Source organism: Dipodomys spectabilis, unplaced genomic scaffold (genome assembly GCF_019054845.1).
Source record: "Dipodomys spectabilis isolate Male_0828 unplaced genomic scaffold, ASM1905484v1 ptg000157l, whole genome shotgun sequence".
In the NCBI taxonomy this organism is placed as follows: domain Eukaryota; kingdom Metazoa; phylum Chordata; class Mammalia; order Rodentia; family Heteromyidae; genus Dipodomys; species Dipodomys spectabilis.
Window position 1 is genome coordinate 19392557 of NW_024870834.1, and position 27410 is coordinate 19419966.

Below are 27410 nucleotides of genomic sequence, written 5' to 3' on the forward strand. Positions count from 1 at the left end.
GGTACAGGTGCAGCCTTGTAGGGGAAGTGTGAGGTGTGTGTGTGGATCTCTCCTGTTTCCTCTCCATAGTTTCCCCCATCCCACCCCCACTGCTGGCCAGGCAGCCCAGACCTCCAGGAGGACCAGGCAGAGAGAGGCAGTAAATACAGCCACGTGCAGTCAGGGTGCTGAGTAAGCACCCTATTTCCTGCCCACCCCCAGCAGCTTTAGCAGTGGCCAGTGGCGGCTCACAATGCTTGCTAGGACAGGAGCTGAGGCCCGGTAACGGCGTCACTTCCCTGAATTGTCCTCGATGTTACCCCTCTTCCCCTCCCCAGCACACCTGGCTGACCTAGAGAACCACAGGGTGGCCTGGCCACTCCCACAAGTACCATCCTGGGTGGCAGTGGGCACTCAGGCCTCACCAGGCCAGGAGGCAGGGCCTTGGAATGGCCACTTATTCTGGGGTCTGGACTCTGCCCAAGGTTCAGTCTGAGTTTTGGCCCAGACTCCCTGGGCCCGAGCCAGAGAACAACATGAGTGTCCACTCTGCACAGGGCTCTGCACCAGGGCTGGGCTCTGGCCACCCTCCTGCTACCCTCCCTGCCAACATCTCTCACTGTCTTGGTGGGCTTGGGGGATAAAAGACTCTGGCAGATGCACAGCCAGAAGAAATGCAATGGCCAATGTGAGTCATGGGGGAAAATGCTCAACCGGACCAGTTGATAACCAAGGAAACATGTCCAGAGCCAGTCCCGAGATGTGATGGGCACCAGGGACGGCCATGTGTGGGATGGCAAGCTAAAGTGAACCCTTTGCAGGGCAATTTGACAACAAGCATCAAAACCCTTTGCTCCAGAAATTGTACTTCTAAGCCTTGTAAACACAAGCAACAAATATGCATGAAGACACTCATCACAGTATTGTCAATGATGGAGAAATTGTTAGGTACAATCTAAATGCCCAGTTATGGGTGAGCTTGAAAAGAAGCATTTGGTTGTGTAGGGGAAAATATTCCCTGAGCACGTGACCACTGAAAATGGCATTGAACAGCAGCATTCTCAAATGTCAATGTGTACACAAATTCCCCCAGGGATCTTGTTAAAATGCATATTCAAAGTCACCAGATCTGGAATGAAGCCTAAACTTCATATTTGTGTGTGTATGTGTGCGCCAGTCCTGGGGTTTGAACTCAGGGCCTGGGCACTGTCCCTGGGCTTCTTTTTTCACTCAAGTCTGGCACTCTACCACATAAGCCACAGCTCCACTTCTGGCTTTTTTGGTAGTTTAGTGGAGATAAGAGTTTACATAGACCTTCCTGCCTGAGCCACAATCCTCAGATCTCAGCCTCCTGAATAGCTAGGATTACAGGCGTGAGCCACTGGCAACTGGCTAACTTCATGTACTTTTAATAAGCACCCAGGTGATGACAAGGTCCCTAGACTATATTTTGAGCAAAACTTTAGAAGTTCCACTACTGTTATTAAAGAGACATTCCAAAAGTGTAATTAAATGAGAAAAAAAGCATGCTACAAAATAAATGTGATTCCTTTGCTTTGTTTTTGTTTTTGAGACAGAGTCTTGCTATGTAGCCCAAGCTATTCTTGAATTTACCCGCTTTGTTCCAAGTGCTGGGATTACAGGCGTATGCCACCATCCCTGTTCACAATTCTACTTTATAAGGAAAAAAATGTGCAGACAGAGAAAAAAATCTAAAAGCATGTACTACAAAATATTAATGGAGTTTTCTCTGGGCAATGAGACTTTTGTTTTATTATTTATGCTACTTTATATTTTCTAACATACATACATATATATACACATGTATGTATATTATATATGTGTATATATATTATATGTGTACAGATGTACCTATATGGATGTCTACACACATACATATACATGCACACATATAGTTTAAATTAAAGCAAAGGTGATGTGTTTTGCTGCTAGACCACACTCCTGAAGATATAGAGAATGGGTCTCAATTGAAGAAGAACCATGCTCAGACCAGTTATGAAAAGTGTATCTGTTTTAATTTTACTATACTTATCAGCAAAGTCTTTCTGCTGTTGTTGTGGTCTTGTTTTGCAGTGCTGGGGATTGTGCCTGCTAGGCAAGAGCTTCAGTGCCAGCTGCTTAAAGGTATCTCTGTTGGTGCAGGAGTCCGCCCTGAGCTGCAAAGGGCTGGCCAACCAGAGGGCTTGGAACATTGCTCTCTTGACCCGGACCATGAAGGAGCTGCAAGGTGCAGGAGGAAGTCCCAGGTGGTGCCCACTGGAGGCCAGTGCAGGCTAGGAACTGAGGCCCCCAGTGTTTGATACAAGAAGACACTGCATTCTGACCAGTTTGACCTTCTTTCCTTTCCCTAAGCATCCATGGGGACCAACATGTTGGTAAAAACTGGAATCAGAAAGGGAAAGACTTAATGTACAATGAAATGTGTTTTGAGGGTGGAGACCACATTCCCAGGCTGGCTGGTACCCCAATCTTGCTGTACCTGAACACTCTATTCTCCTATTGGAAGGTGGGGTGACTCTCAGGAGGATGTTCATGGTTTTGCTCAAGATTTGGTGGGGTAGCCTGGTAGATAACCTCAAGAGGTCCCTGAAACTCTCCACTAACGCTGAAGTTTCTCAGCCACTTAAGAAATGTTGTTTGGTGTCTTTGTAAGGCTCTGAGCTTCACATAGTTAAAAACAAATCTGGGGCTGGGAATGTGGCTTGGTGGTAGAGTGCTTGCCTAGCATGCATGAAGCCCTGGGTTCGATTCCTCAGAATCACATACATAGAAAAAGCTGGAAGTGGCGCTGTGGCTCAAGTGGTAGAGTGCTAGCCTTGAGCAAAAGAAGCCCAGGCTCTGAGTTCAAGCCCCAGGACTGGCAAAAAACAAAAACAAAAAACTGTTAGGTAATTATAAAGCTGTTGTCAAAGCTGAGAAGTCAGCCTTTCCTCCATCTTTCTTTTTGCTTTCTTTCTTTTTCTTTTTCTTTCTTTCTCTCTTTCTTTCTTTCTTTCTTTCTCTCTCTCTCTCTTTCCTTCCTTCCTTTCTTTCTTTCTTTTTTGGGTCCAGTCGTGGGGCCTGAACTCTGGGCCTGGGCGCTGTCCCTCAGCTCATCAGCTCAAGGCTAGCGCTCTACCACTTGAGCCACAGCGCCACTTCCGGCTTTTTTTCTTTTTGCTTATGTGGTACTGAGGAATCGAACCCAGGGCCTCATACATTGCAAGGCAAGTGTTCTACCACTGAGCCACCTTCCCAGCCCCTCTTCTTTCTTTTTCTCTCTTTTATCTGCTTCCTTCCTGCTTTCTTTTTCCCTTGGTACTACTGAGCTTTGAACTGAGGTCTTCATATTTGCTAGGTGGGTCCCTACCACTTGAGTTACACCCTAGCCCTTTTTTCCCTTAGTTGATTCAAGGATAGGGTCTTGCATTTTTGCCTGAAGCCAGCCTGAGATGTAATCCTGTCTTCTAATTTAACCCTTTAATTTTAAATATTTAGGAAGTAGAGGTGTGGATCAAGTGATAGAGCACCAGCCTTGAGCAAATCAGGAAGAGAGAGGCTGTGAGTTCAAGCCCCAGTACTGGCACAAAAAATGTTTAAAATACACACATACACACATTAAGTTGGGCAAGGTAGTACAAGTCTATAATCCCAGCACTTGGAAGGCTGAGGCAGGATGATTGCAAGTGGTAGGCCAGCCTGAGCTAATGGTCTCACAAGTGGTTGTAATGATGGAGATGTGCCACGATGTCCAGTTTCTTGGTAGAGATGGGATCTTGCTAACTTTTTGCTTGGACTAGCCTCAAACCATGATCCTCCAAATCCCTTTCTCCCAAGAGGGATTAATGCAGGACTGAATGAGTCCTCACAAGAGCCAGTGAATTCTCACTGTCTGTATTGGATTCGTTCCTCCGAGCAAGCAGGGCTGTCTCTGTTCGTTTTGCCTCTTCCCTAGGCACTCTCTTCTCCTGCGCTTTCCCACCAGAGGCCCTCACCAGAAGCCAAGCAGATGCCCACGCCTGTGCTCCTGGACTTCCTGGCCCGCAGAACTGTGGGCCAAAACATACTTCTTTCCTTCATAAATCACCCAGTTTCAAGTATTCTGGGATAGCAATGGAAAACAGACCCAGATAGCAGCGTTGGAGGTAATTTTTGCTGAACTCAACTATAGCCTTTAATAACAATTGACTCATGGAATGAGGAAGCTCTGTTTCCTAGCCCTCTCTGCATCCCCATAGGACTTCGGACGCCTCTTGCACCTCTCACACTTGCAGTTTCCTTTTAAGGAAAAGAGAGCAGGCTCCCTCTCACTCGTTCCTGGCAATATCCAGCTATAAATTAATTGACTTATAAAAGTTATCTTTCTAGTTAAGACAATGACATAATATTTCATTTGAAATGTTTAAATTAAAATGTACATACCTGCACACATACACACAGGCATGTGCGCACACATGTATACAGATTAAATTGAGTGCGATGGTTCAGGGAGCTGAGGCAGGAGGACTTTGAGCTGTAGGTAGCCTGGGCTATACAGAGAGGGATCCTGTCTCAGAAAGGAAAGAGAGGGAGAGAGGGAAAGAGAGAGAGAGAGAGAAAGAAAGAAAGAAAGAAAGAAAGAAAGAAAGAAGGAAGGAAGGAAGGAAAGAAAGAGGGAGAGAGAGAAGGAATGAAGGGAAAGAAAGGAAGAAAGAAAGAAGAAAAGAAAGGAAGGAAAGAGAAAGAAAAAGGAAGGAAGTAGGGGAAAGAAGGAAGGGAGGGAAAGAGGGAAAGAGAGAAGAAGAAAGGGAAGGATGGAGGGAGGAAAGGAGAAAGGAAGGAAAGAAGGAAGGAAGAAAGGAGGAAGGCAGGCAGGCAGGAAGGAAGGCAGGCAGGAAGGAAGGAAGGGGGAAGGAAGTAAGGAAGGAAAGAAGGAAGGAAGGAAGGAAGGAAGGAGCAGTGAAATGGAGGACAGGCAGGTGTGTGGAGAGAAAGGATGCTGAAGACTGGTCTCTCCTTAAAGTCTGACATAGGTCTAGGATCATCTGATGGACTCCACCATCTGGGACCTGAAGTCTAGGCCTCCACCAATGCTAGTGTCACCAACCTGGTCTTTGGATTCATATGACTAGTGCTTAATTTCCACCTCTTAATGACTGGCTGAGTAATCTGAAGCATGTTATTTAAACTATCTGTGCATTATTCTCATTGCTAGGATGGCTGATATTAACTTACCTCTTGGGTTGAGGATCATATGGATCACAAGAGTACAGATGGGGTCAGACACAGTGCTATGTGAACATAGATTATAAGGAACTCTGAAAGTTCCTGGGGAAAAGATTCAGAGGTGACTCAGGTCCTGGGTGTCATTGGCAGCATTAGACTAATTGTTTGAGGGAACTGGACTCTCTGGAGCTTTCCTGACATATGTCACGTGCTGGCTAGCTAGAATCCAATTGCAGATATCGGCTTGCGTACCCAACCCCACCTCCATGCCCGCCCATGCCCTCCCATTTCTACCCCATTACATCAGGAGTGGACTCCTTGAGGGCCTCTGGGGCTCTAGACTTGAGGCCCCACTCTTTGAGATGAGGAAAGCTGGAAGTCAAGAGGATTTCTGAAGAAGCAGCCAAATGTTCTTTGACTCATAGAAAAGCCTGAGGCCTAAGGGGCCAGCTGGAAGTCCGTTGTCTGCCTGCTGAAGACTCTGCTAGACTTTCTGGCTCCTCTACCCCTGGGAATCCAACCATAAGAGGAACTAATCTGGCTCCCCTCTGCACCTCTTGCCCCCAACCCAGTCTCCTTCCTGTGCTCCCTGGGAGAAGATGAGAGCTGGGGAGGGAGGGATGCGTCTGGAGGAAGCTGGTCCAGCTTGGCTGCGCTGTAACATCTCTATCCGTAACAGCAGCCCCCTCACTCTTGCTTCCAGCCGAGAGGGGTGGGAGAGCCCTAGCTCTTCTCAAAGAGAGAGGTCTGACTCACTCCCCAGGAGAAACCATGAAAGAATCCAGACTTTCCCCTACAAAAATCATATGGAACTGTGAAACTCATTGTCTTACCTTTGGAAAGAAAAATGTAAAACAGCATTTAAAAAAAACCTCCAAAATAACAGTGGCTCAAATAACAGAGAAGTTTATTTCCCTTTCAGATAATTGTGGATATAGGCAGACGGGCCAGGGCTGCTATGGTAACTTCACAAGGTTTTTCAGGAATCCACTTTCTTCCATTTCATTGTCATAGTCCAGGATGGTCCTAGATGGGAAGAACAAGATCTCCTACCATCAGATTTGAGTTCCAGAAAAATCTTGGCAGAAGTCAGGTACCAGTGGTTCATGCCTATAATCTAGCTACTCAGAAGGCTGAGATCTGAGGATCGTGGTTCAAAGCTAGCCTGGGAAGGTAAGTTGGTAAGACTCTTATCTCCAATTAACCAGCAAAAGGCAGGAAATGGGGCTGTGGCTCAAAGTGGTAGAGTGTTTGCCTTGAGCACAAAAACTGAGAGACAACATCCAGGCCCTAAGTTCAAGCCTTAGGACCAGCTTAAAACAAAATCTTGGCAGATAATGAAGATGAGATGCACTTCTCCTTTTAAAGGACCTTTCCAGAGGTCAAACTCAACACTGTCACATAGACCCACAATCCTAACACATGCTGAGAGTAGGAATTGGTCAGCACTTACTCATCAGGTTGTAGCTGGCACTAAAGAAATTAAGAAATATTTTTTAAAAAATCATAGTGACATTGGGACCCATCCCCTTTTCCTCCTCAGCCACGGTCGCTGTCCAGGGCACGCTTAGCTCTGTGGTCATCAGATCTAGTTTTCCTACCTTGAGGTCAGACCTTCTATCTGCCCCCAGCTATTTCTCTCGAGTATATTTTCGACCATGTCACTCTCTTGCTCAAGGGTCTGGGCTAGCTCCCTGGGGCCCTTGGAATGAATTTTCAGCATGATCTACAAGCTCTTTAGAATTTAACCCAGCTTCACCTTTGAGCATAGCCCCTGCCCCCCATGCCCTTGCTTTCCCAGCATCCCCAGTGTTCCTCAGACAACCCATACCTTGTTCAGCTACTCTCGACAAACATACTTTTTCCACCCTTCTACTCCTGTTGGACTTGGGTGCATCCTCTAAGATGCTGGACATGCAGCATTCCTCACCTGTGCTACATAAAGCCTTCCTTGAGCCCATCTTGCCCATTCTGTAGACCTTCTTTGAATCTCCAGAACCTCTATCTTTCACATCATGAAGGTACTTGAAAGATAGGCGATTTGGAAGATTCAGAGCTGTTCACACATTGCAGCCAACAATGCATCAGAAGGCCTATAGGATCAGTAAGTGCTGGAAACAAGGTCTTTCCCTCTAGACTAGAGGCCCTCATGGGCCATTACTGTTATGGTGTCCCTGGTACCCATCCTGGGCCTGAGCAATGAAGACCCCACCAGAGACCCAGTACCCCTCCCCCTTCCCAGGGACTCTGCTCTTGGCTTTAGGAAACTGCTCAGTCTGCCAGAGCAGACTATCCCAGCCTCCCTCTCTGAAGTACTGGCAGCAACTAACCCAGGCTAACCCTCCAGGAAGTGACCTGACAGGGAACAGACCAACCTTCAACACATCTACCCAAGATCAAATTGTTTGGTTTGGTTGTACTATGGTTTAAACTCAGGGCCTCGTGCTTGCTCAGCTGGTACTCCACCACTTGATCCACATCTCCAGTCCACCTTTTGGCTGATTAATCTGAGATGGAGTCTAGTGACTATTTCTTCCTGCCCTAGCCTTGATCCTTGATCCTCTGGGTCTCAGGCTCCTGAATAGCTAGAATGAAAGGTGTGAGCCACTGGCCCCTGGCTACAAGATCAAATTCTTAATTGATAGTAATTGTCTGCGAACTGGAGCCATCTGTTTCCTTATGTGTCTCGCACAAAGAAAGTAACCAAATGACGTGAGGGCCCTCTGCTCTCCTTGTCTTATGGAAGCTGGGTTGGGGGGGGGGGGGGCGGTCCTTCAAGGTTGTTTTCAGCCCCTGAAGGGGTAGGGATAATCTAGCAGGCTCACTTTTCTGGGTTGGTGACCTGTCGGGGTCTGCTAGAAGACTGTACAGATAAGCTGCCTTTCTCGTCCTCCTCCAGAAAACAGTCTGAACAGCTGACATTATTAAGTACTGTGTGATCAATTTCTGCTTCTCTGGTTACGCCACGCAGCCAGCTTCTGAGATGGGAAAGAAGAAAAAAGTAAACAAGAAAGCAGGAAAGACTCGGCTAATATCACACAGCTAGTGAGAAGCAGGCTCCCATCCAGCCCAACACTGCCTCTTTGCTCAGCCTTTACTGGTCCTCCCCACTTCTGTAGCTTGCTGGCTGTGGCAATTTGCTTGAACTATTTCCCCACTCTGAACCTCCATTTTCTGACCCAGAATACGGGGATGATGATACTCCCTCAGACCATGAAGCAGAGATTTCCACATGTTGAGTACAGAGAGAACCTCTGTGGCACAGAATTGGGCCACCAACCACCAGCATCCCTCAGGCCACCCAGTGGATCAGGAGGAAGAGGACAAAGAGGTGACCTGCTGTCCCCATCCGGAGACTGACAAGCAGTGCCTTCCAGCTGTCGTCCAGAGGCTGGACGGCCCGGGCTCTCTCGGGCTCTCAGGTTCTCCAAAGGCTCCGTTCCACATGGCGGCTGATTAGCTACAAATACCACCCCCTCCTCCTGTATCAATTACTCAACCAAGAAAAGAGCGATTGTTTCTAAGGAAGAAGGTCTCTGGGCCCCTCACCCCAGAGCAGCTGAGAGACATCACGGGGATGAAAGAGCACTGAGAAGGACAAAGTCACAGGAAATAAGGATGTGGTAGGTCTCTGGCAGGTGCAAAGAGTCATCCACTCCCAGCAAGCAGCAGACGGGCAAAGCAAAGCTCAGCAGGGGCTCTGCGTGGTGATGGCAGGAAAAGGAGGGGGATGGAAGGCAGCTCGGGAGCCTGGCACCTCCACAGCAGCCCCTAGCTACACAGAGGTTGTCCCCTACCATGGGGCAAATACAGCGCATCTGGTGCCCGGCCTCCGGATCGCCCCAGAGCTTCCTACACCCCTGGGTTCCAAATATCTTCCTTCAAAGTGACTGGGGTTATCCTGCTATGCTGATCCTCAGATTTTAGAAAAGCTCAAGCTATTGAGGCTAAAGCCTAGAAGAGTCTAGAAGGAGTCCAGAAGACTGGTGATGGCCTTCAGAGCCTCCCTGTGCCCTTGGTGGTTCCTTGACTTTGCTGTTACCAAGAAGCTAGGCCCTCCATTCACAGGGCCACGCATGCCCAGTCCCTCTGCCCCTCTCAGCACAGCTGAGACCAGCTGGCATTTTCACAAAGGGCTTTACTAAATACTAAGGGAGAACAAAAGGGAAATAATTACAGAAAACACGAAAAACCCAGCCCTGGCTGCCAAGTTCCCAAAGTACAGGTTTCATTCCGTTGGTGACAACACGTCGCCCCAGAGGCCTGGGACAAGGTTGTGGGCACCTCGCCTGGCTTCTCTTGTTCTCTGCCCTGTTGGTGGGTACCATCTTGTTTCCCACCCTAGGCTCATCTCCTGACTCCTTTCCCATTCAGCACCACCCCAGGCCTCCCACTGAGTTCTGGTCTCTTGGGCAGAGCCATGAGCCTTTTCCCCTGGGGGTTGTTAGGACTGTGGTGACCAACACAGCACATGATTACACAGTAATGAGAGGTGGTTCTCCTAAACTGACCCCTGACCCAGAGAGGCCCACCCAAGTTGAAAGGTTTTCAGTGTGGTCTAGGAAGGGGTCCTTTTTCTGAAGATCTGAAGGCATTTAAGAGTGGTTGATTTGGGACATTTCTTTGTGGGGACAGGAAGAATCTCTAAGAACTGGCCCAATCCAGTGCACACCGTGATGCTTCTACTGTGTCCCCTAGTAGCCACTGAACCAGGAAGCCATTAGATAATGCCTAGAAGAGGTCTATGGCCAAAAGGAGAAGGGTTCAGGACTGGGTCTACAGGAGGAAGAGACTGAGGGGGCCCGCCAGCCATCTCTATGCTGTTGGCTAATATAGTATGTCCAGTCACTAACGTGAAAAGGCCTTTGGCCCCAAACTGCTCTCAAAACTCTCTGCAGGCTGAGAAGGACAGGAGGGACTTCTCAGCAACCTCTGGCCAAGCTTCTGGTCCAGGATTCAGAGCTACCGTTAGGAGAGGCTGGTTAACCAGGGTACACTAGAGAACACCTCCCCGGAACAGTTGTTGCATTATAGAGAAAGGTACAGAAAGTTACATTATCATTACAGGGAGGGGAAAAGTTCAGAGGGTGAAGACATGGAAGAGGCTAGGGGGAAAAAAAAGGAAAATGAATCAGGAAACTTCTTTCTTTCCTCTTAAAAATATTTTAATTGTTATTATAAAGGTGGTGTGCAGAGGGGCTGCAGTTACATGAGTCAGGGAATGAGTACATTTCGTTTTGGACAATGTCATCCCTTCCCTTGCTGACTTCAAATCCCCCCATCATGCATACCCACAAGTTGTATAGCTCACTTTCAACATAGTGTCTAGTGAGAGCCACTGCTGCATTAGTTCAGCCTTTGTCTCTCCATCTCTGTGCCTCCCCTTACACTTCTTATCTTTTTGGGGGGAGGGTAGGGAGATATTATTGTTGTTGTTTGTATTTTGCTTTGACAGCATCTTGCTAGGTAGCCCATTGTTGAACTGGAATTTCTGATCCTCCTGCCTCAGCTTCCCAAGTGCCACCTTGCCCAGCTGAATTGGCAAGCAATTGGATTAGGGCAGGTGTTCAGATACAGACTGACTATTACAGAAGCTCTGTGATTGTGGGAAACTTGACTCAGAGCACACCGACAAGGACTCATGGCTGCCAGTATTCCTCCAACCCAGCTTCACACATGGCCATGCATTTGCCCAAGTCTCTGGGAAAAATCACTTCCTGTGTGGCTTCTCCTTCCCACACACCAACCATTTAGTTTGTTAAGCAACCACTCTGCATGGTGAGGGAATGACCCAGAATAGGTTCTAGACATTATCTCTATCTTTAAGGTACTTGCAGTCTGGTTGGGGATAGAGCTCATGCTCATGCTCATGCTCATGCTTTGGAGAAAGATCTAGGCTGAATCCCCATGGCAATTCCTCACTTAGTAGCTAAATGACTACTAGCAAAGTACTTACATCCTCTGGGCCTTTATTTCCTGTCCTTCAAATGGGAATTCTTAATAGTCTGGGGTAGAGTACATGCTTTGCAAGAGCAAGCACCTCTAAACCACCAAAAAAAACGGAACTAGTTAAAACCTACCTCATGGGAGCAGGCATCAGTGGCTCACGCCTGCAATCCAGCTACTTAGGAGGTTGAGATCTGAGGATCATGGTTCAAAACGTCAGCAAGGACAAGAAAAACAATTTATTTTCTACCTGTCTCTGTCCATGCTGTCAAGAACTTGGCTCTGTAAGGGTAGCATGTTTATTTCTCTAATGAGAATCCAAAGTTGAAATACAAAGCATACCTCTCAATTCCCATTGCTTGTAGCCTAGGGAATAAGTGCTGTCGTTATTCCTGCTTTCCAGGAATATAGCCTCAAGCCACAGCTTTCCATGTCTCATCCTCCTCCTTCCACCTCCATCGAGACATGGAAAGCTGTGGCTTGAGGCTATATGGCTGGACAGCAGTGGAGACCCCACATAGGCAGAGGCAGAGCTATGATACACCTGCCCTGGACTGGAAGTAGACAGGAACTCTTGAGCGGTAGTAATTTGGGAACCTTTGTGGTTTCTGCCACCTTGGTGATCTTAGTAAATTCATCTCCTGACCCAGGAAGCCAGGTTTAGAAGGGTGTGGGTCTAAGGTCTAGTGATATGCACTATAGGAATCACAGACCCTACCCAAGGTATGAAGCTCACTCCAGAATGAAGATGTTTTCACATCCCCAGTCATCTGCTCAGACAGAAATGTCATTGGGACATTAATAGCACATGCCCAGTGCCTAAGGTAGGGCCTAAAATAATTAGTAATTACAGTAGAACTAAAGTAATATGTGTTAGACCCCCCCAAAAAAACACACGAATTAATCCATACACATTTTTCACATCCCTTTACAAACACGTATAGCAAATATCTCCAATATGTGTGTCCAAAATATCTAGATAAGGATGTGCAATATAGTTATGTATGCACACTTGTGCACAATACACACTTATGCTCACACACTGAATAGATGCACAATTATCCATAGGTGCTTTGGACACCCATAGACACACCTACCCATCCTCATCTCCCCACACCACCCCTCTACCATGATTCTGGAATCAGGAAGGACTCTCTACACCCTACAATCCCCAACATGTTGTCAGAGCTTGTCAGAATGTTCTTTGCAGCCCCCACTTAGCTGGTCTGAGACTGGCCCCTAGCCCCTGGGACAGGATCAGGACAGGACAGGGAGATGTAGGCAGGCAGTATCTCTGGCAGCCCCTCGTGGGTGGGCTGCCCACAGCGGATGCAGAGGTCATCGGGGTGAGAGCCAGGACTGCTCTGGCCTCCCTGCCTCTCGCTGGAATGTGAGCTAGAGGGCCACCTCCTAGGCCCATCTCCTCCCCCACAGCTACCCACCAGCTCCAGACCCAGTGACTCTGAACCCTGCCAGGTTTTCTTTTTGCATCCAGAATGTTGGACACAGAGGGTCATCAGGGAGGTGAAGGTAAAGAACAACTGAAGACCAAGGAAGAGGATGCTATGACATGGTACACAAGCCTGTCCAAGTCACAGCACACACACACACACACACACACACACACAGGCAGGCACACAGATTCACCATCTCACCAAAACGTGCTCCGATACACTTCTAAACATCCCCAGAGGCAGTGGACACACCATCACATGGGCATATAGAGAATTGTGCACACGCAGCCACCTCTCCCCCCCTAGGAATCTCTAGTCTCATACAAATAACCATGCACCTGCGCGCGCGCACACACACACACACACACACACACACACACACACACACACACACACACACACACACACACACACACACCACCCCATCCACACTCTGGCTGCCCTGGGATATTTCGTCAGTTCAGACTGAGAGGCGATGCCAGGCTAGCCCACTCTCCACCCTCTGTGGGCTGGCCCCGCCTGAGCTGGCAGGGAGGGCTGCTTCCTGCAGAGGAGATGGTGCTGGACCCCCAGCCAGGTACCCCGAGGTGTTTCCTGTGGACCCTCCCACACCGAGGCTGACTGGCTGCCTGCCTGCGGGGCCAAGAGAGATCTGGATGGAGCTGGAGTCACGTAGCTTGGAAGTTGTCTCTGTCAGTGTCTGGGACGGACACGGACACGCACACACGCGCGCGCGCGCGGCCCAAGAGCGCACGTGTACGCACGTGTAAGGAGTCCAGCAGACCTAGGCTGGGCTGGCGGCTCCAGGTTCCACGTCTTCGGCTATGAAATGGGGTGAAGTGATCCTTTCGCCTCCGAGGACGGGACGGAGGGCGACGGCAGGCGGGGCCGGCCCGGGCCAGCCCCCGCCACTGCCTCCCGGGGCCGCGGGGCTGCGCTCCTCGCGGCGGCCGCCCCAGTCCCGGGCGTCGGCTGGACGCCGGCTGCGGGGCGCCGCACCTGCAGGCGCCCACCCCCGGTGCCGGTCCCGGAAAAGTGAGCCGGGCTCCCCCTGGCGGGCCGGCCCGGGCCCGAGCCCCGCGGGGCCGGAGGGTCCGAGCGCGCCGCGGCCACTTCCACGCCCTGCGGGGGTCACGCGCTCCCAGGGCGGTCGCGGGTCCCGCTTGGCGCCGGCGGCTCCCGGGGCCGGCGCTCGGTGGGCGGGGCGTCCCGGAGCCCCGCCCCGATGCACAGCCTTGAAACCCGGCCGCCGACCAGCTCCAGTCCACAAGGGAGCCGCAGTCCGAGCAGGAAACGACATCTTCAGACTTCTGCCCAAGCACGACAGGACCCGGGCTCGCACCCGGAGCCCAGCGGTCCTCCCCGAGACGAACTTGCCCCACGCCACACTGACCCGCGGGACGGCTTCCGACCAGGTTCCCTAGCCACAGCCTTACCTGTGGGCCACCTACTTTCCGCCTCCCCCCACCCCCTGGCCCCCCCGTGGATGCTCAGGCCCACGCCGGGGACCTCGGGCAGCAGTGAGAGGGACCACCCAGCTCATCCCTCAGCGCCCCTCCAGGGGGTCGAGCATGCTGATTGTCCCTTGGAGCACACTCGCTCCAGACATCTGACAAGATGCTAGCCATGAGGCTGTTCACTTGCTTTCTGCAGCTCCTGGCTGGGCTGGCGCTGCCTGCTGTGCATCCCCAGGTAAGGACTCACCCACTCTGGCCTGGCTCCTTGGACATTCCCCTCCCTGGACCGGAAGCTGGGGGCTCTGTGATTTCAGAGTCCTTCCCAGGAGCAGCTCCTCCTAGGATGTGCACCCATTTCCTAGAGGTCAAGCTGGACCCATATCATTGGGGAGGAGACCTCAGGCTGGGCCCTCCCCAGCTCCAGGAGCTGGGGGGACTGTCTTGGTGGGGGCAGGGAAGCCCACAAAGAGGGAGGAAGGATTCCTGTCTAGCCCCCGAGCCCTAGTGGTTTTGCTGAAAGGCATCTGTCCGTGAATTCCTGGCGATTCGTGGCCCTGTGGTCAGGCCCTGACCAGCCAGGCACCCCCCAGGACCTCTGACCTGGCCTGGTGGGAAGGAAGCTAGTGAAGAGACTGGCATTGGGGGAAGCTAGGCTGCCCTCACTGGGGTTCAGGTCTGAACTAGGGGCCCCAGTTGGCTGGGGATGAAACAAGGGGTCCTGCTGGGTCTTTCTCCTGGGTGAGTGGCCAGAGGTCCTGAGCGCAGGGCCTGGGGACGTGAGCAGGGCCCTTTTCCCAGGAGCTGGGTGAGTCTGGCTCGGAGCCAGATTGGGCAGTGAAATCTTGACAAAGCCAATGAACTCCCTTTCCACTGTGCTGCCCTTGGAGTCCCCAGCCCCAGGCCAGGAGTGGGTGGGCTGGGCAGCGGCCTGGCCTAGCAGCCCAGTCATCAGCCTGCTTGCTGCAGGGCTGGCCAGAGGTGTAACATTACCCGCAGCCTGCAGCCTGCTCCAGCCCCTCAGCCCCCACCAGCTGATCACCTCCCCCTGGGCTCTGGCTCCCAGCCAAGGCGGGCTGTACAGGCTCAGTACGGCTGGCCTGGGGGCTGGGTAGAAGGGAGACCCCATAGGATTGAATTATCTTTGGGATACAGGAGGCTTCCAAAAGTCTCCAGCCTCTCAGGCTTTTCCAAAGAGGAAACTGAGGCCAAAGAGAGCTGGAACTTACCCAGGGTCCAGCTGGTTTTGAATTGCACCTGTAAAGAGGCAGCTCTCAGATAGGACAGAGCATGTGTGTGTGTACACGGTGTAGTGGGGAGTTCAGAAGGGCCTCTATCCTCTTGCCATAACAGTTTGGTCCCAGATGGCACGCATGTGCACACACACACACACACACACACACACACACACACCCCCTTATCTCTGCACCTTTCTGTCCACAGCAGAGGGCCCTGTCTGCTGGGAATGGCTCATCAGAAGTGGAAGGTAAGCCAGCCAGATTGGGAGAACACATGTTCAGCCCCTCCCTTCTTTCCTCTCAAGTTCCCACAGAGGATGGGAAGGAATTGGCATGAAGGGTGGGTGCAGCCTGATTGCAAACTGGGGAGAGTCTACAAGCTAGACATCGTTGCCAGGGCCTGAGAGATACACCCGTTGTGACCCAGCAGTCCTAGATGCAGTCCTAGGCCAGGTCACCCTGCACACAGAAAGCAGACCACTAGAGCTAAGGGTTTGTCCAGCTGGCTCAGTGCCCTTTCCCAGCTTGCTATCAGGGTGCAGATGGGGTCTTGAAAGGCAAGGTAGGCACTGAGTGCCAGGGGCCAGACTGGGGGTCTGGGAGCTAGATGAAGTGGGCAGGCAGTCAAGAGGATGGGGTGGGGAGAAGGGCGCTTTCCAGCAGCCCAACCCTGGTGGAGTTGCAGGGCTGTGACCAGGCCTTTCCATTGATTACAAACAGACAGAAGGCGAGTCGCGCCCTCCCTGGCCCCTCTATTCCCCGCCCTATGTTGCATCCAGAGGAAACCTTCAAAGGGCAACAAGACCTTGGCCAAAGAAACATACATGCAGAAGGCAGGGGCCTGTGCCAGGCCTCCTGACTCCTCTCCCTGCCCCACCTCTTCTCTGAGATGTGGGGCTTCCCACTGCCCCATAGGAGTGGGGGGGGTGTAGGGACGAGCTCACACACAGGTATGACAGACATCTATCTGTGGGCTAGGAACATTTTCTACTGGCCTTGCCCACCTAGCTACACACTTGCCTGCCTGGTAGCAACCTCTCCTGGCCAGGCTTATCCAGGCCTCCTGCTGAGGCCCAGACCCTTTGGCCACTGAATAGAACAGGTCTGAGATTTAGCTGTCCTTGACTTCATTGACACCCACTGGCCCTGCCTTCTGGAACTGGCAAATGTTAGACTCTCTGGAACTTGGGGAGGAACCCAACCCGACCTCTACACTGAATCTTGTTTTGATGGGTTGTGTTTGTTTGTTTTTTCTGTAGTTGAGGCAATAGTAACCAAAGGGCTTTGGTCTCAGTTTCCTCGTCTGTAAAATGGGAGCATTAGACTACTTTGTACTGAAAGCTGTGTGTATGTGTGTGTGTGTGTGTGCGTGTGTGTGTGTGTGTGTGTTGGTACTGGGGCTTGAACTCAGGCCAGGATGCTGTTCCTTAAGTCTTGGGCTCAAGACTACCACTCCGATCACTTGAGCTACAACTCTACTTCTGGGTTTTAACTGATTGGTTGGTGATAAGAGTGTCACAGACTTTCCTGTCCAGGTTGACTTTGCACTTCCATCCTTAGCTATCAACCTCCTGAGTAGCTAGGCTTATAGGTGTGAGCCATCAGTGCCTAGCTTTTTTATTTTTATTTACTTATTTATTTAAGATTGCAGGATTTATTCTCTAAGTCCAAAGAGGAGACCCCAGGATCCTGGTGAGGAGGCTGCGAAGTACAGATTCATTAAGTCAGCACATCGGCCATCCTGATCAATCCAGGGCCCTCCCTATGTGATGGCCAAGGAGCACAATGAGTTAAATTTAGAGCCAGTTTATAAAGTCTGAAAATGCTATCCTCCTCTGCTCACACCAAGTGACCGCATGGTCCAGCTGTGGACACTGCTTTTCACTACTGCCTTTCATGTCCTGGGGTTGGGCACTTACAGTCTGACCACAAGGCTGGGAACTAGGAAGGTTTTACAATCTCTATGTTTTACAGATGGAAAACCTGAGGTCCAGAGAGGCCTTGAGGTGACTTGAAGCCTCGGGCACTCTCCGGAGTATCTGGAAGGACTGACAGCCTCAGCCCTAGGCCTCCCAGCTGCCTGGTGGCTGAGCAGTCATGAGCAGGGTGTCCTTTGTGGCTGCCTGGCTGGATGCCCTGCCAACGAGTAGATCACCTGCTGGGCACAGGCTGGTGGCCAGCCTTTCTAGAAGCTGGCTCTCATGATTAAACAGTTCTGAGTCTCCTCCATTCTGGGTAGTGGGAAGCTGTGGATCTGATGGTGGCTCATCCACACCGCTAGAAAGAGAGCCCATTCATGGCCTCAAGAGGGGCCTTTAGAGGGACCGCCCAGTCCTGGCCAGAAACAGCCTTTGATTCCTCTCACTCCACCCCCAAGCCAACCCAGAACAGGTCTGAGGCTGGCGGAAGTGTGCTGAGGAGCAGCTGAGCTCAACCACATCTGGGAGCGGTCCCTGCCCTGCCTCCCCTCCCAGGCCCCTCACCCAGCCCCCACACCCAGTCAGGGGCCTCCACAGATGAATTACCCTCTTTCTTAGCAGCTGCCAGGTAAAGCAGGCCCTGGCCCTTCTTCTCTGCCCCTTCCCAACATGATCTGGCCACCTAGGCCAGAAAGCAGCAGGTTTCAGGATTTTAGGGTTCTGTGAAGGAAGCATTTGCGTGATGGGATGGGGGTGGGGGTGGCGAGAAAGGAAATCTCAGTCTCTGCCACTAAAGCCCAGCCGGCTCTGCTCAACCTATGTTAATGGCTTTGACAGCCCGGCTGGTGGGAGCTTGTTTGCTGGATTGGAGGGGGCTGGGGTGCCGCCTTTTTTTCTGCTATTGTCTTTCTCTCTCCCTGACAATGGGTGCTGAGGCAGGAGTCTAAGTCTTCCATGGTGCTCTGGCAGCTAGCTGTTCCTCTGCTCCTGTTTGTGTTTGCACGGTAGAGATTAAGCATGCACTGTGGCCTAGGGTTCGTGAAGGTTTTTAGACTAGACACAGTTTATGGAACTGATTGGTGATAGAAAGGTGTTCTCTGACCCCATGCTGCAAAGTCAGGCTTCCCTGGGCTTCAGGGCTGCCCGGTAGAGAGAGGCCTTAGTTCCCACTAGAGTCCAGGGAGAATGTCTAACGGCTTGGTGAAGTAGAGTTAAGGAGCTCCTGAATACCCCTGAACACCTGGTCCATCCAGTCTGAATGCCCCCTCAACAGATTAGGGCAGGATGAAGCTGCAGACACCCAGATACTTGCCATTTATTGGCCTCAGTGGCCACCCCGCAGTTCCACGTGGCCATACCCCTCTCGGGTATTTTCCACCAGCTTGCAGCCTTTGCTGAGGGCCTCTGTTATGACTGAAGTTTATTTTTCTTCTGAGATTACCGGGAGACGCACGTCGTCATCGGCTCAGTGGAATGGACTTTGGCCCCATCTGCCTGCCATGGAAGTGAAAGGACTCCTGGGAAAGGCCATTGCTCTAATGCTAAAGCCATAGAGATGGTTCCCTGGTGACCCAGTTCCCTTGTCAGCCTCCGTCAGCTGACAGTGACCACCAGACAGGAGCAAGATGACCCAGGCAGGGGATGTTTCTCGGCTCACAGTCTCAAGGCTGGGCTAGGCTGTATTATTGTGTGCTCAAGCACAGTCTGTCCAAACAAAAGGGACCTTAGCAACCATCTATTCCTAGCCTGCTTCTTTTTGTCCCCAGCTCAGGAAACTGATACACCCAAAAAGGCTAAGTGACCTCCCCAAGGTCACACAGCCAGTATAGGCACTGAAGCCAGACGTACTGACTGTGGCCACTTCCTGAGACCTTCTGCTTGGGTCCTGCCCCTGAAGGACCTAAGTCTTTTGAAGATTTCCAGATCAACTTCCAAAAGACCCCATCACTACCACCAAACAGACCCTGCGCAGGCAGGACAGACACTGGTCAGGTCAAGGCTTTTACTGGTAATCCTCAGTGAGCATCATCTAATCAGTCAAGAATCACTTAGCCTGTGTTTACCGGGGCCTGGCTCCTGTTCTCACAGAGCCTCAATTTGGCTATAATGGGGGAGATAAGAGGCACCAGTGATGAAGGGGTGAGCCAGAGCCAAGCTGCGCTCTTGGGAGAAACACCACTCCTGGTAGAAATCACTGGAAAAGGCAACAGGGAGGAATGGGGCGATGGCCTTGGGACAAGGGAGATGGGATGTTGGTGGAACAGCTGGCACCTAGTGGGGACATGAAGGAGCCATGCTAAATTCGGAGAGCAGAGAGTTGAGGGGAAAGTCAACTCTCCCTATGGGACTTCTGGGGAGCCATTAGGTTCCTCAGAGCTCCAGGGAACCAAGGTAAACCCACGTACCTGAGTCACGAATAGCGCTCAGGGCTGGGAAGGTGGCTTAGTGGTAGAGTGCCTTGCATGCATGAGGCCCTGGGTTCAATTCCTCAGCACCACATAAACAGAAAAAGCTGGAAATGGAGCTGTGGCTCAAGTGGTAGAACGCTAGACTTGAGCTGAAGAGCTGAGGGACAGCGCCCAGGCCTAGAGTTCAAGCCCCACAACTGACCAAAAAAAAAAAAAAGGAATAACGCCCAGAGTATGGGACTCTGAGAGATTCTGTTGCACTGGGACTTACACCCAGCAGAAGAAATAAGGGGCCAGCAGGGATCCCACAGGGCTCACATCAACAGTTCAGGGCGCTCAACCTGGAAGCCAGGCCTGGGGTGTCACACGTGAGCCCTTGCCGGCCTAACCCAGCCTTCCTTCCTCCTCGTAGTGGTGCCTTTCCATGTAGTGTTGGGCCGCAGCTACTGCAGGCCAATGGAAACACTGGTGGATATTTTGACTGAGTACCCCAGCGAGGTGGAGCACATATTCAACCCTTCCTGCGTCTCCCTCTTGCGCTGTACTGGCTGCTGTGGTGATGAGCAACTGCACTGTGTACCAGTGAAGATGGCCAATGTCACCATGCAGGTAGGGACCTCTCCTCATGTCATTTCCTGCCCCTCAGCCCAGAGGCCCACAGAATCTGCCTTCCAGAAAATACTCAGAGAGAGACAGAGGGAAGCCAAGGTCCCAGGACTGGAACTCATTGCTTCCTGCGCCACCATCATGGCTCTGAGCCTGCTCACGTGCCTCCTGACCAGATTTCAATCTTTATCTTCTCACAGATCCTGAAAATCCCCCATCAGCTTGAGTTGCAGGCCTCCATGGTAGAGCTGACATTCTCTCAACATGTGCTCTGTGAATGCAGGTAGGCCACTGGAGCATGAGGCAGGGACAGGCCCCATATACTTAGCAGCCTTCTGCAAACCTAGGTCGCAGGGCAGAGGTGGAGGCTGCTAGCTCTACTGCAGGCTGCACTTGCTTTCCTGGTAAGTGGTCCTGAATTGCTGCTTTTTGTTTTGCATCCCCCACTAGTAGCCAGTTTGGCATGGGGATCTGGCTCCAGAAGCTGGAGTCCAGCTGCTGCGATGCTACAGGGGAAGAGAAAGACTGAGTCCCTTCCAGACCTACAAGGGCTCCTGCCTGTCGTCCCCATCCTCTGAGATGAGAGGCAGCTGCTGCAGGCCCCTGGAGTAGGTGCCTGGCTTCAAAGGCCTAGCAAGTCTGGACTTGGTTCTGGGCAAGACTATGTACCCATGGGAAGGGGGCACACTGGGCTGAGAAGTGGAAGGAAAGACCAATTCCACTGGGAGAAAAAAGTGGAAGAAAAAGACACACTGGTTTCTTCAGAGTTGTAGTCCCCATCCCTACCCCTTTTTTTTTCTTTTTCTTTTGGTCCGGCCATGGGGCCTGACCTCTGGGCCTGGGCGCTGTCCCTCAGCTCATCAGCTCAAGGCTAGTGCTCTACCACTTGAGCCACAGCACCACTTCCGGCTTTTTTTCTTTTTGCTTATGTGGTGCTGAGGAATTAAACCCAGGGCCTCATGCATGCAAAGCAAGCGCTCTACCACTGAGCCACCTTCCCAGCCCCACCCCCCTTTCTTTTCTTAAAATTGTCTATACCCTGGGTTCTTGAAACTTGTGACTACTAGGAGCAAAAATCCTGGCACTGCCTGGTAGGTCCAGGAAGGGCAAATTGGGCTGAGATGCTGATCTTGGGCACGCATCCACTGGGCCATGGCAGATGTGCCAGACTTGAGATCCAGATCTCTACATGGGGTCGGAGGTGGGAGGGGGGACTTTTTTTTTAAATAATCTACTGTGGCCAGCCCCCCATGTGTGGCCACCTATGTTTATTGAGTGTCTACTGTGTGCCGGGCATTGGCCTAGACACTTGGGTTATAATATAAACAGGACAGGCAAGGTCCCTGGTCTCCTGGTCACCCTACCCCATTGTCTAGCTCGGGGCTCTGGCCGCCTCCATGCCCTCATCATGCCTGTCTCAACCTGTTTCCTCCCTGCCAGAACGTAGGTCATGAACTTTCATGGACACAGGCTGCATGGTGAACTTCACCTTCATAGCCACTCTTTTGGGGTGAGAAGAGTCAGATTCCAACAGTGTCTCTGATTTGCCCAATCTGCAGAGATACAGCCAGGCATTTCCAGGGAAGGACCAGCCCAGGGCAGCATTCCCTCCTTGGCCTGAAGCTGACTGCTACCATGCCACCACACACTGCTCCCAGGGAAGCCTGAGGGCAGATCCTCATCCCATGGTCCAGCCAACAGAGACACCTTTATTTTCACTTCTGGGCCAGTAGCCGCAGCCTGGGAGGCAGATCTGGGACGTAACTGGTGACCAGACAGCCTGTGTCCATCAACTATATTGCCCCTACTGACTCCCTTCACAGTCACCAGGAGTGGGGTGGGGTGCATTCACACAGGCAGCCTTAGCTGGCAGCAGCCATTGATCTCCGTAGCCTTGCCCAGCATGTACTGTAGTTGAGAAAAACCCCAGAATGCACTCTGGAAGTGAATAAAGTGAAGCTGCAGAGAACAAGACTCAAAAGAGCCTAGATTTGATGCCAGGAGGCTGAAGCATGTAGAATCAAGTGAGAAGGAACCCGGGGGTGCAGGGGAGGGCGGGTGTGTGTGGGGGGGAGGGTGTTATATCTCTCTGATAGTATGGCCGGAGTCTAAGGCCTTTGGCTGTTGCTCCTCACCAGCTCCATGCTGCCCCCTAGTGTCCTCAGAATCAACTACCCAACCAGCACTTTGAAGATCAAGGTTGTGGGTAGGGGGGATTTTCGAGGAAGCCTCCAATAAACTACTCTCTTGATTCTCCCCTCTTTCTGTTTCTCTAGACCTCTGGAGTTGACAAAGCCAGAAAGGTAAGTGACCTAGATGGGGTTCTGGGCTATTCTCAGGCCTGCCATCCCCTTTCCTAGCATAGGGCCCTCAATTATTTGTCCTGACGCTTTTGGCTTATTGCAGGAGGAGACCCAAGGGCAGGGGAAAGAGGAAGAAAGAGAAGCAGAAACACACAGACTGTCAGAAAGCCCACCTGTGAGTGTGCTGGGGGGGTGACCCAGGGATGGCAAGAAGGCTGGGCCTGAGGGGGGCCCCCACTGTGCTACCATTGGTCAGTAGTCAGTGGTCAGGGAAGGGGAGAGGCAAGACTCAGGAAATCCTGGGATCCTGAACAGGGGCTGCACCCAGGAAGCATGAGAGGACCCTCATTCTTGTCTGGCCTGGCCCAGTGCTTTGTGTGGTCTAAAACAAATCATTTCTCTGGGTGAAATGATGAGGCAGAGCACCACCACACATTTGGGTGACAACACTTCCTGTGTGCCAGGACATCAGCCAGTAACCATGGTTTCTGCACTTCCAGTGATGAGAAGTCTAGGTGCAGCCCTTCCTGGCTTCTAGGCTAGTATTTCTGTCCTGGGGTCTCCTTCCTTCCACTTCTCTTCTCCATGTTCTTGTCTACCTTGGCTTCACGTCTGAGGGGCAGCACGTTGGAGCCCCAGGCTTGAGTATGGTTGGGAGAAAAGGATTAGGGAAGGGAACGTACTGATCTCTGAGTGAAAATAGCATATTGCAGATGCTCTGTAAATCAAGTACAGTGAGGTGTTCCTTCAGCTGCAAGACAGGAAGTCATGCCATTTCATTTCATGCTATAGGACTAGTGCCCAGTTTTATCTCATGAGCCACCAGCTCAACCTTGGGGGTTGATTTTCTCTCCTTCAGTGAAGGCAGGATTTAGGGAACATCCAATCCTCTTAAGACTGGGGCCCTCATTTTTGCCCTGATTCCACACAGCAGTGTAGGGAAGGAGTTAGTGGTAAGATCAGGTGAGGGTGGCCACAAACCCAGCCAGGCAGTTAAAGCAAAGCACCCCATCCCTTCATTTCCCAGGTACCCATCTTCACACATCTCATTTGGGAATCTCCTAAAAGAATTTCAGGAGCCCAAGTGTTCTCTTGCTCAATTTTAGGCTGACACTGATTTTTTTTTCATTATAAAGAGTTGCACAGAACATGATTTCTGACATATTGTAAGTATTACTATAAAGCTGTTATGCCAGTGAGTATATAAACTCACTCTTCAGATATGTCCTATGCCATCCTCATTTAATATTTAACATCATTCGTTTTTAAAAATTTGTTATTTTTGGTGCTGGTTCTGGGGCTCGAGTTCAAGGCCTGGGAGCAGTCCCTGAGTTCTTTTTTCTCAAGTGCTCTACCATTTGAGCCACAGCTCCACTTCTGGCTTCTTGGTGGTTAATTGGAGATAAGAGTCTCATGGACTTTCCTGCCTGGGCTTGCTTCAAACCATGATCCTCAAACCTCAGCCTCTTGAGTGGCTAGGATTACAGGTGTGAACCAGTGGTGCCTGGCCCTTCATCCAATTAAAAATAAAGAATAGTGAAAATAAGTATTTGCACATCCTTCCTTGATACTTATTTACAATTGCTTCTGTGTTTGTGTGTGTATGTGTGTACACATGTGCACGTGTGCCATGTTGGACTTGAATTCATGATCTTGCGCATGCTTAGCTTTTTACTCAATACTGGTTGTTCTACCACTTGAGCCACACCTTTTCTTCCAGTTTTTTGCTGGTTAATTGGAGATAAGAGTCTCACAGACTTTTCTGTCTGGGCTGGCTTCAAACCTTGATCCTCAGATCTTAGCCTCCTAAGTAGGATTATAGGTATGAGCCACCAAGCTAGCCAGCTTCTTTTTTTTTGCCAGTCCTGGTGCTTGAACTCTGGGCCTGGACACTGTCCCTTAGATTCTTTTGCTCAAGGCTAGCACTCTACCACTTGAACCACAGCGCCACTTCCGGCTTTTTCTGCTAATGTGGTGCTAAGGAATTGAACCCAGGGCCTCATGCATGCAAGGCAAGCACTCTACCACTGAGCCACCTTCCCAGCCCCCAGCTTCTATTTTTAAAGATTTTATTTTTATTTCATTTTCCCCACAGTATTTCAGCATAATGTAACATTATTTTTAATGCTCACAAGCCTTTTATTTATCACCTTGTGATGTTTACTGTCCATATAGCTGGTACATGAGGGAATTATTTTAAATTTCCTATGAGCATAAAGCTGAATTCAATTTTTTCCTGGAATAAATTATCAGAATAGTTATTGGTAATCCCACTTGATCAAAAGGGCACAAATATATCATATTTTAATAACTGGAAACTACAAAGAGCAATCAATCTTACTGAGAAAGCATCTCTGTGGGATAGGCTGCTGCTTTTCAATTAGTTAATGAATCAGTTGATGGATATGACTTCCTTTGCCTCCTTCCCCTCCCCCTTGCTGTTGGAGACAGGAGTCAGCATAAATTCTGGTCCTGTTTCCTGTTTATCACTTTTTATGGATGAGAACTGAGTAATTATGCTCATGTAAATAAGTAGATGGGGCTAGAGACATTTAATCATTGGAACTCCTTTGAACTATTTGCCAAAGTCCTCACGATGATCTGAACAAAAATTACTTTTTTTTTGGTGCCAGTAGTGGGGCTTGAACTCAGAGCCTTGTGTTTTTGCTTGGATTTTTTTTTTTTTTGCTCAAGGCTGGAGTTCTACCATTTGAGCCACATCTTCTCTTCTGGCTTTTTGCTGGTGACTTGGAGATTAGGACTCTCAGATTTGTCTGCCTGGATTGATTGTTCTCAGCCTCCTGAGTAGCTAGGATTATAGGCATCAGCCAGCAGTGTCTAGCCAACTAGTACTTTTAATGACACATTGGCTGATAATTCAGCTTTTCAATTTGGTTGAAAGACTTGGAAACTGCCTGGCTTGCAAAAGGCTTGATTCCCCCACTCTAGCCAAATTTCTTTTCTCAACACTGACACCAGTGTCTCAGATTACTTGTTTCATGTCCCCAGAGTACTTTTTCCTTATAGCAACATACTTCAGCAGAATTTGGCATGTACAAGATGCATCTCTTCCTTTCTTAAGGGAGAAGGGCAATTGTGGATGGGGCAGCAGGGCTCCAGCACTTCCCTCTACAAACCAACTGAAAGCTGGCTACATGAGAAGGCTGAAAATTGATTTTTTTAAGCCGTCCATTCTCAGTTTTCATGAGCATCTTAATGATGCCCAACTGAGTTCAAATGTCTTTGATGCTGGCTAGCTGTGTGATCTTAAACAAGATCGTAACTTCTCTGGGCCTCAGCTCCTCAACACCGCTGGGGTGTTGTTAAGGGTGAATGATACAATATTTGGGGCAAAAGCTGGGTGAGGGGTAGGCCGCAGTGCTTGTTGGTGTGAGCGTAAGCGTCACTCCCTCTGCATCCACTGCCCTCCATCGGAGGGGACCCTGCCTTCCATCAGGTCCTGATACCCTGTCCTGTCTGTTTGTTCTCTGGCAGGGGTGGTGACTGGAGCTAACCAGCTCTGTGGAGGAGAGACCCCATGTCCAGCTCGTATATTTATTACCGTTACCTTCAGTGACCTCCTGCTGGTACCTACCCTCTATTTATTAGCCAACTGTATCCCTGCTGAATGACTTGCTCCCTCCATGACGATGGGCAGGGAGGGACAGGACCCTCAGGAATTCAGTGCCTTAAACAGAACGTGAGAGAAAAAAACAAATGAAGCCAACCACAGACTTGTGGGAGCTTCGGCTTGGGAAGAAGCAAGACATGTGGCTTCGCAAGGGACAAGCTGGGGTGCGGAGGCCCCAAGAGTCGCCAGGAGAATGGAGAAGAAAAGACAGTGACCTGGCTCTGGCCCCTTCTCCTGGGGGCTCCTGCCTGAGGCTGCGCTGCGGGTGTCTGTGCAGCCACCATGGCTCTGGTGGAGCGGGCAGCAGGCAGCCAGTGGAGGAGACCCAGCCACATCCTCCACGTCCTCCTTGTGCTGGCCACCGCCCTCCGCCCTGGAGACTTGGACATTCACTTCTGCAGAGCAGTGCCTGCTGTGGGTCTTTGCTGCTCCTTATTGCCTATCTCATTGTGCCTGCTCATTCCGGAATATTGTCCCAGCAAGGTGCCACCACCCTGCCCCCTCTCAGGGACACAAAAAGTGGCCTGGAGCTGAACATATGGCAGACTGGACAAGGAGCAGCCTGGTCAAATGGACTTAAAGTCACCAGGAGAAGGGCTGTGTGGCCTGAGCCCCGTGGCTGTGGACAGTGGGGCAGATCCCCAAGGCCTCTGTGCTCCACCAGCCGCCCCTGCGGGCCATCTGACTACCAAGCTAGATTCTCTTGAATAAAGTATTCTAGTCTGGAAGCTGTGTGTCCTGGAAGTGAATCTGATGAAGCAGAAGAGATAAGGGAGGGTAGGGGAGACACAAAGAGCCCAGCACAGTCTCAGAGCCTCAGTTTCCTCCTCTTAAAAAGCCTAACACGGAGCCGAGCACTGGTAGCTCACACCTGTAATCCTAGCTACTCAGGAAGCGGAGATCTGAGGAGCGAGCGAGGTTTGAGGTTAGCTGAGGCAGGAAAGTTGGTGGGAATCTGATCTCTAATAAACTACTCAGAAAAAGCTAGAAGTGGTGGTAGTAGAGCACTAGAGCGATAAGAAGCTCCCAGACAAAGCTCAGACCCTGAGTTCAAGCCCCAGGACTAGCATCCCCCCTTGCCTCCCCCCCAAAAAAAAAAAAAAAAACTGACATGAGAGGGCATGTCAGGCTTTCTCCTTTTTCCCGTTTTAGGACAGCTGAGGAAACTGAGACCAAGAAATTGAAATGACTAAGCCATGCGCCAGTGGCTCACGCGTGTAATCCTAGCTACTCAGGAGGTTGAGATCTGAGGATTGTAGTTCAAAGC

General features: G+C 50.7%; 1 protein-coding gene across 3 annotated transcripts; it reads left to right on the forward strand.

Annotated features, from left to right (window-relative positions):
* Window positions 1–13865: 13865 nt before the first annotated feature.
* On the forward strand, window positions 13866–26851 carry Pgf (placental growth factor). Of its 3 annotated transcripts, none has more exons than XM_042692643.1 (7): window positions 13866–14276; window positions 15482–15524; window positions 20016–20212; window positions 20410–20492; window positions 22486–22512; window positions 22616–22687; window positions 26008–26851. In XM_042692643.1, exons 1-7 carry the CDS (start codon window positions 14202–14204, stop codon window positions 26024–26026), a joined length of 516 nt encoding a protein of 171 aa, XP_042548577.1. In that variant the 5' UTR covers window positions 13866–14201; the 3' UTR covers window positions 26027–26851. The 3 variants fall into 3 exon arrangements, with proteins under 3 accessions (XP_042548577.1, XP_042548578.1, XP_042548579.1); XM_042692644.1 differs by having other exon boundaries at window positions 15485–15524; XM_042692645.1 differs by lacking the exon at window positions 22616–22687.
* The last annotated feature ends 559 nt before the right edge of the window (window positions 26852–27410 follow it).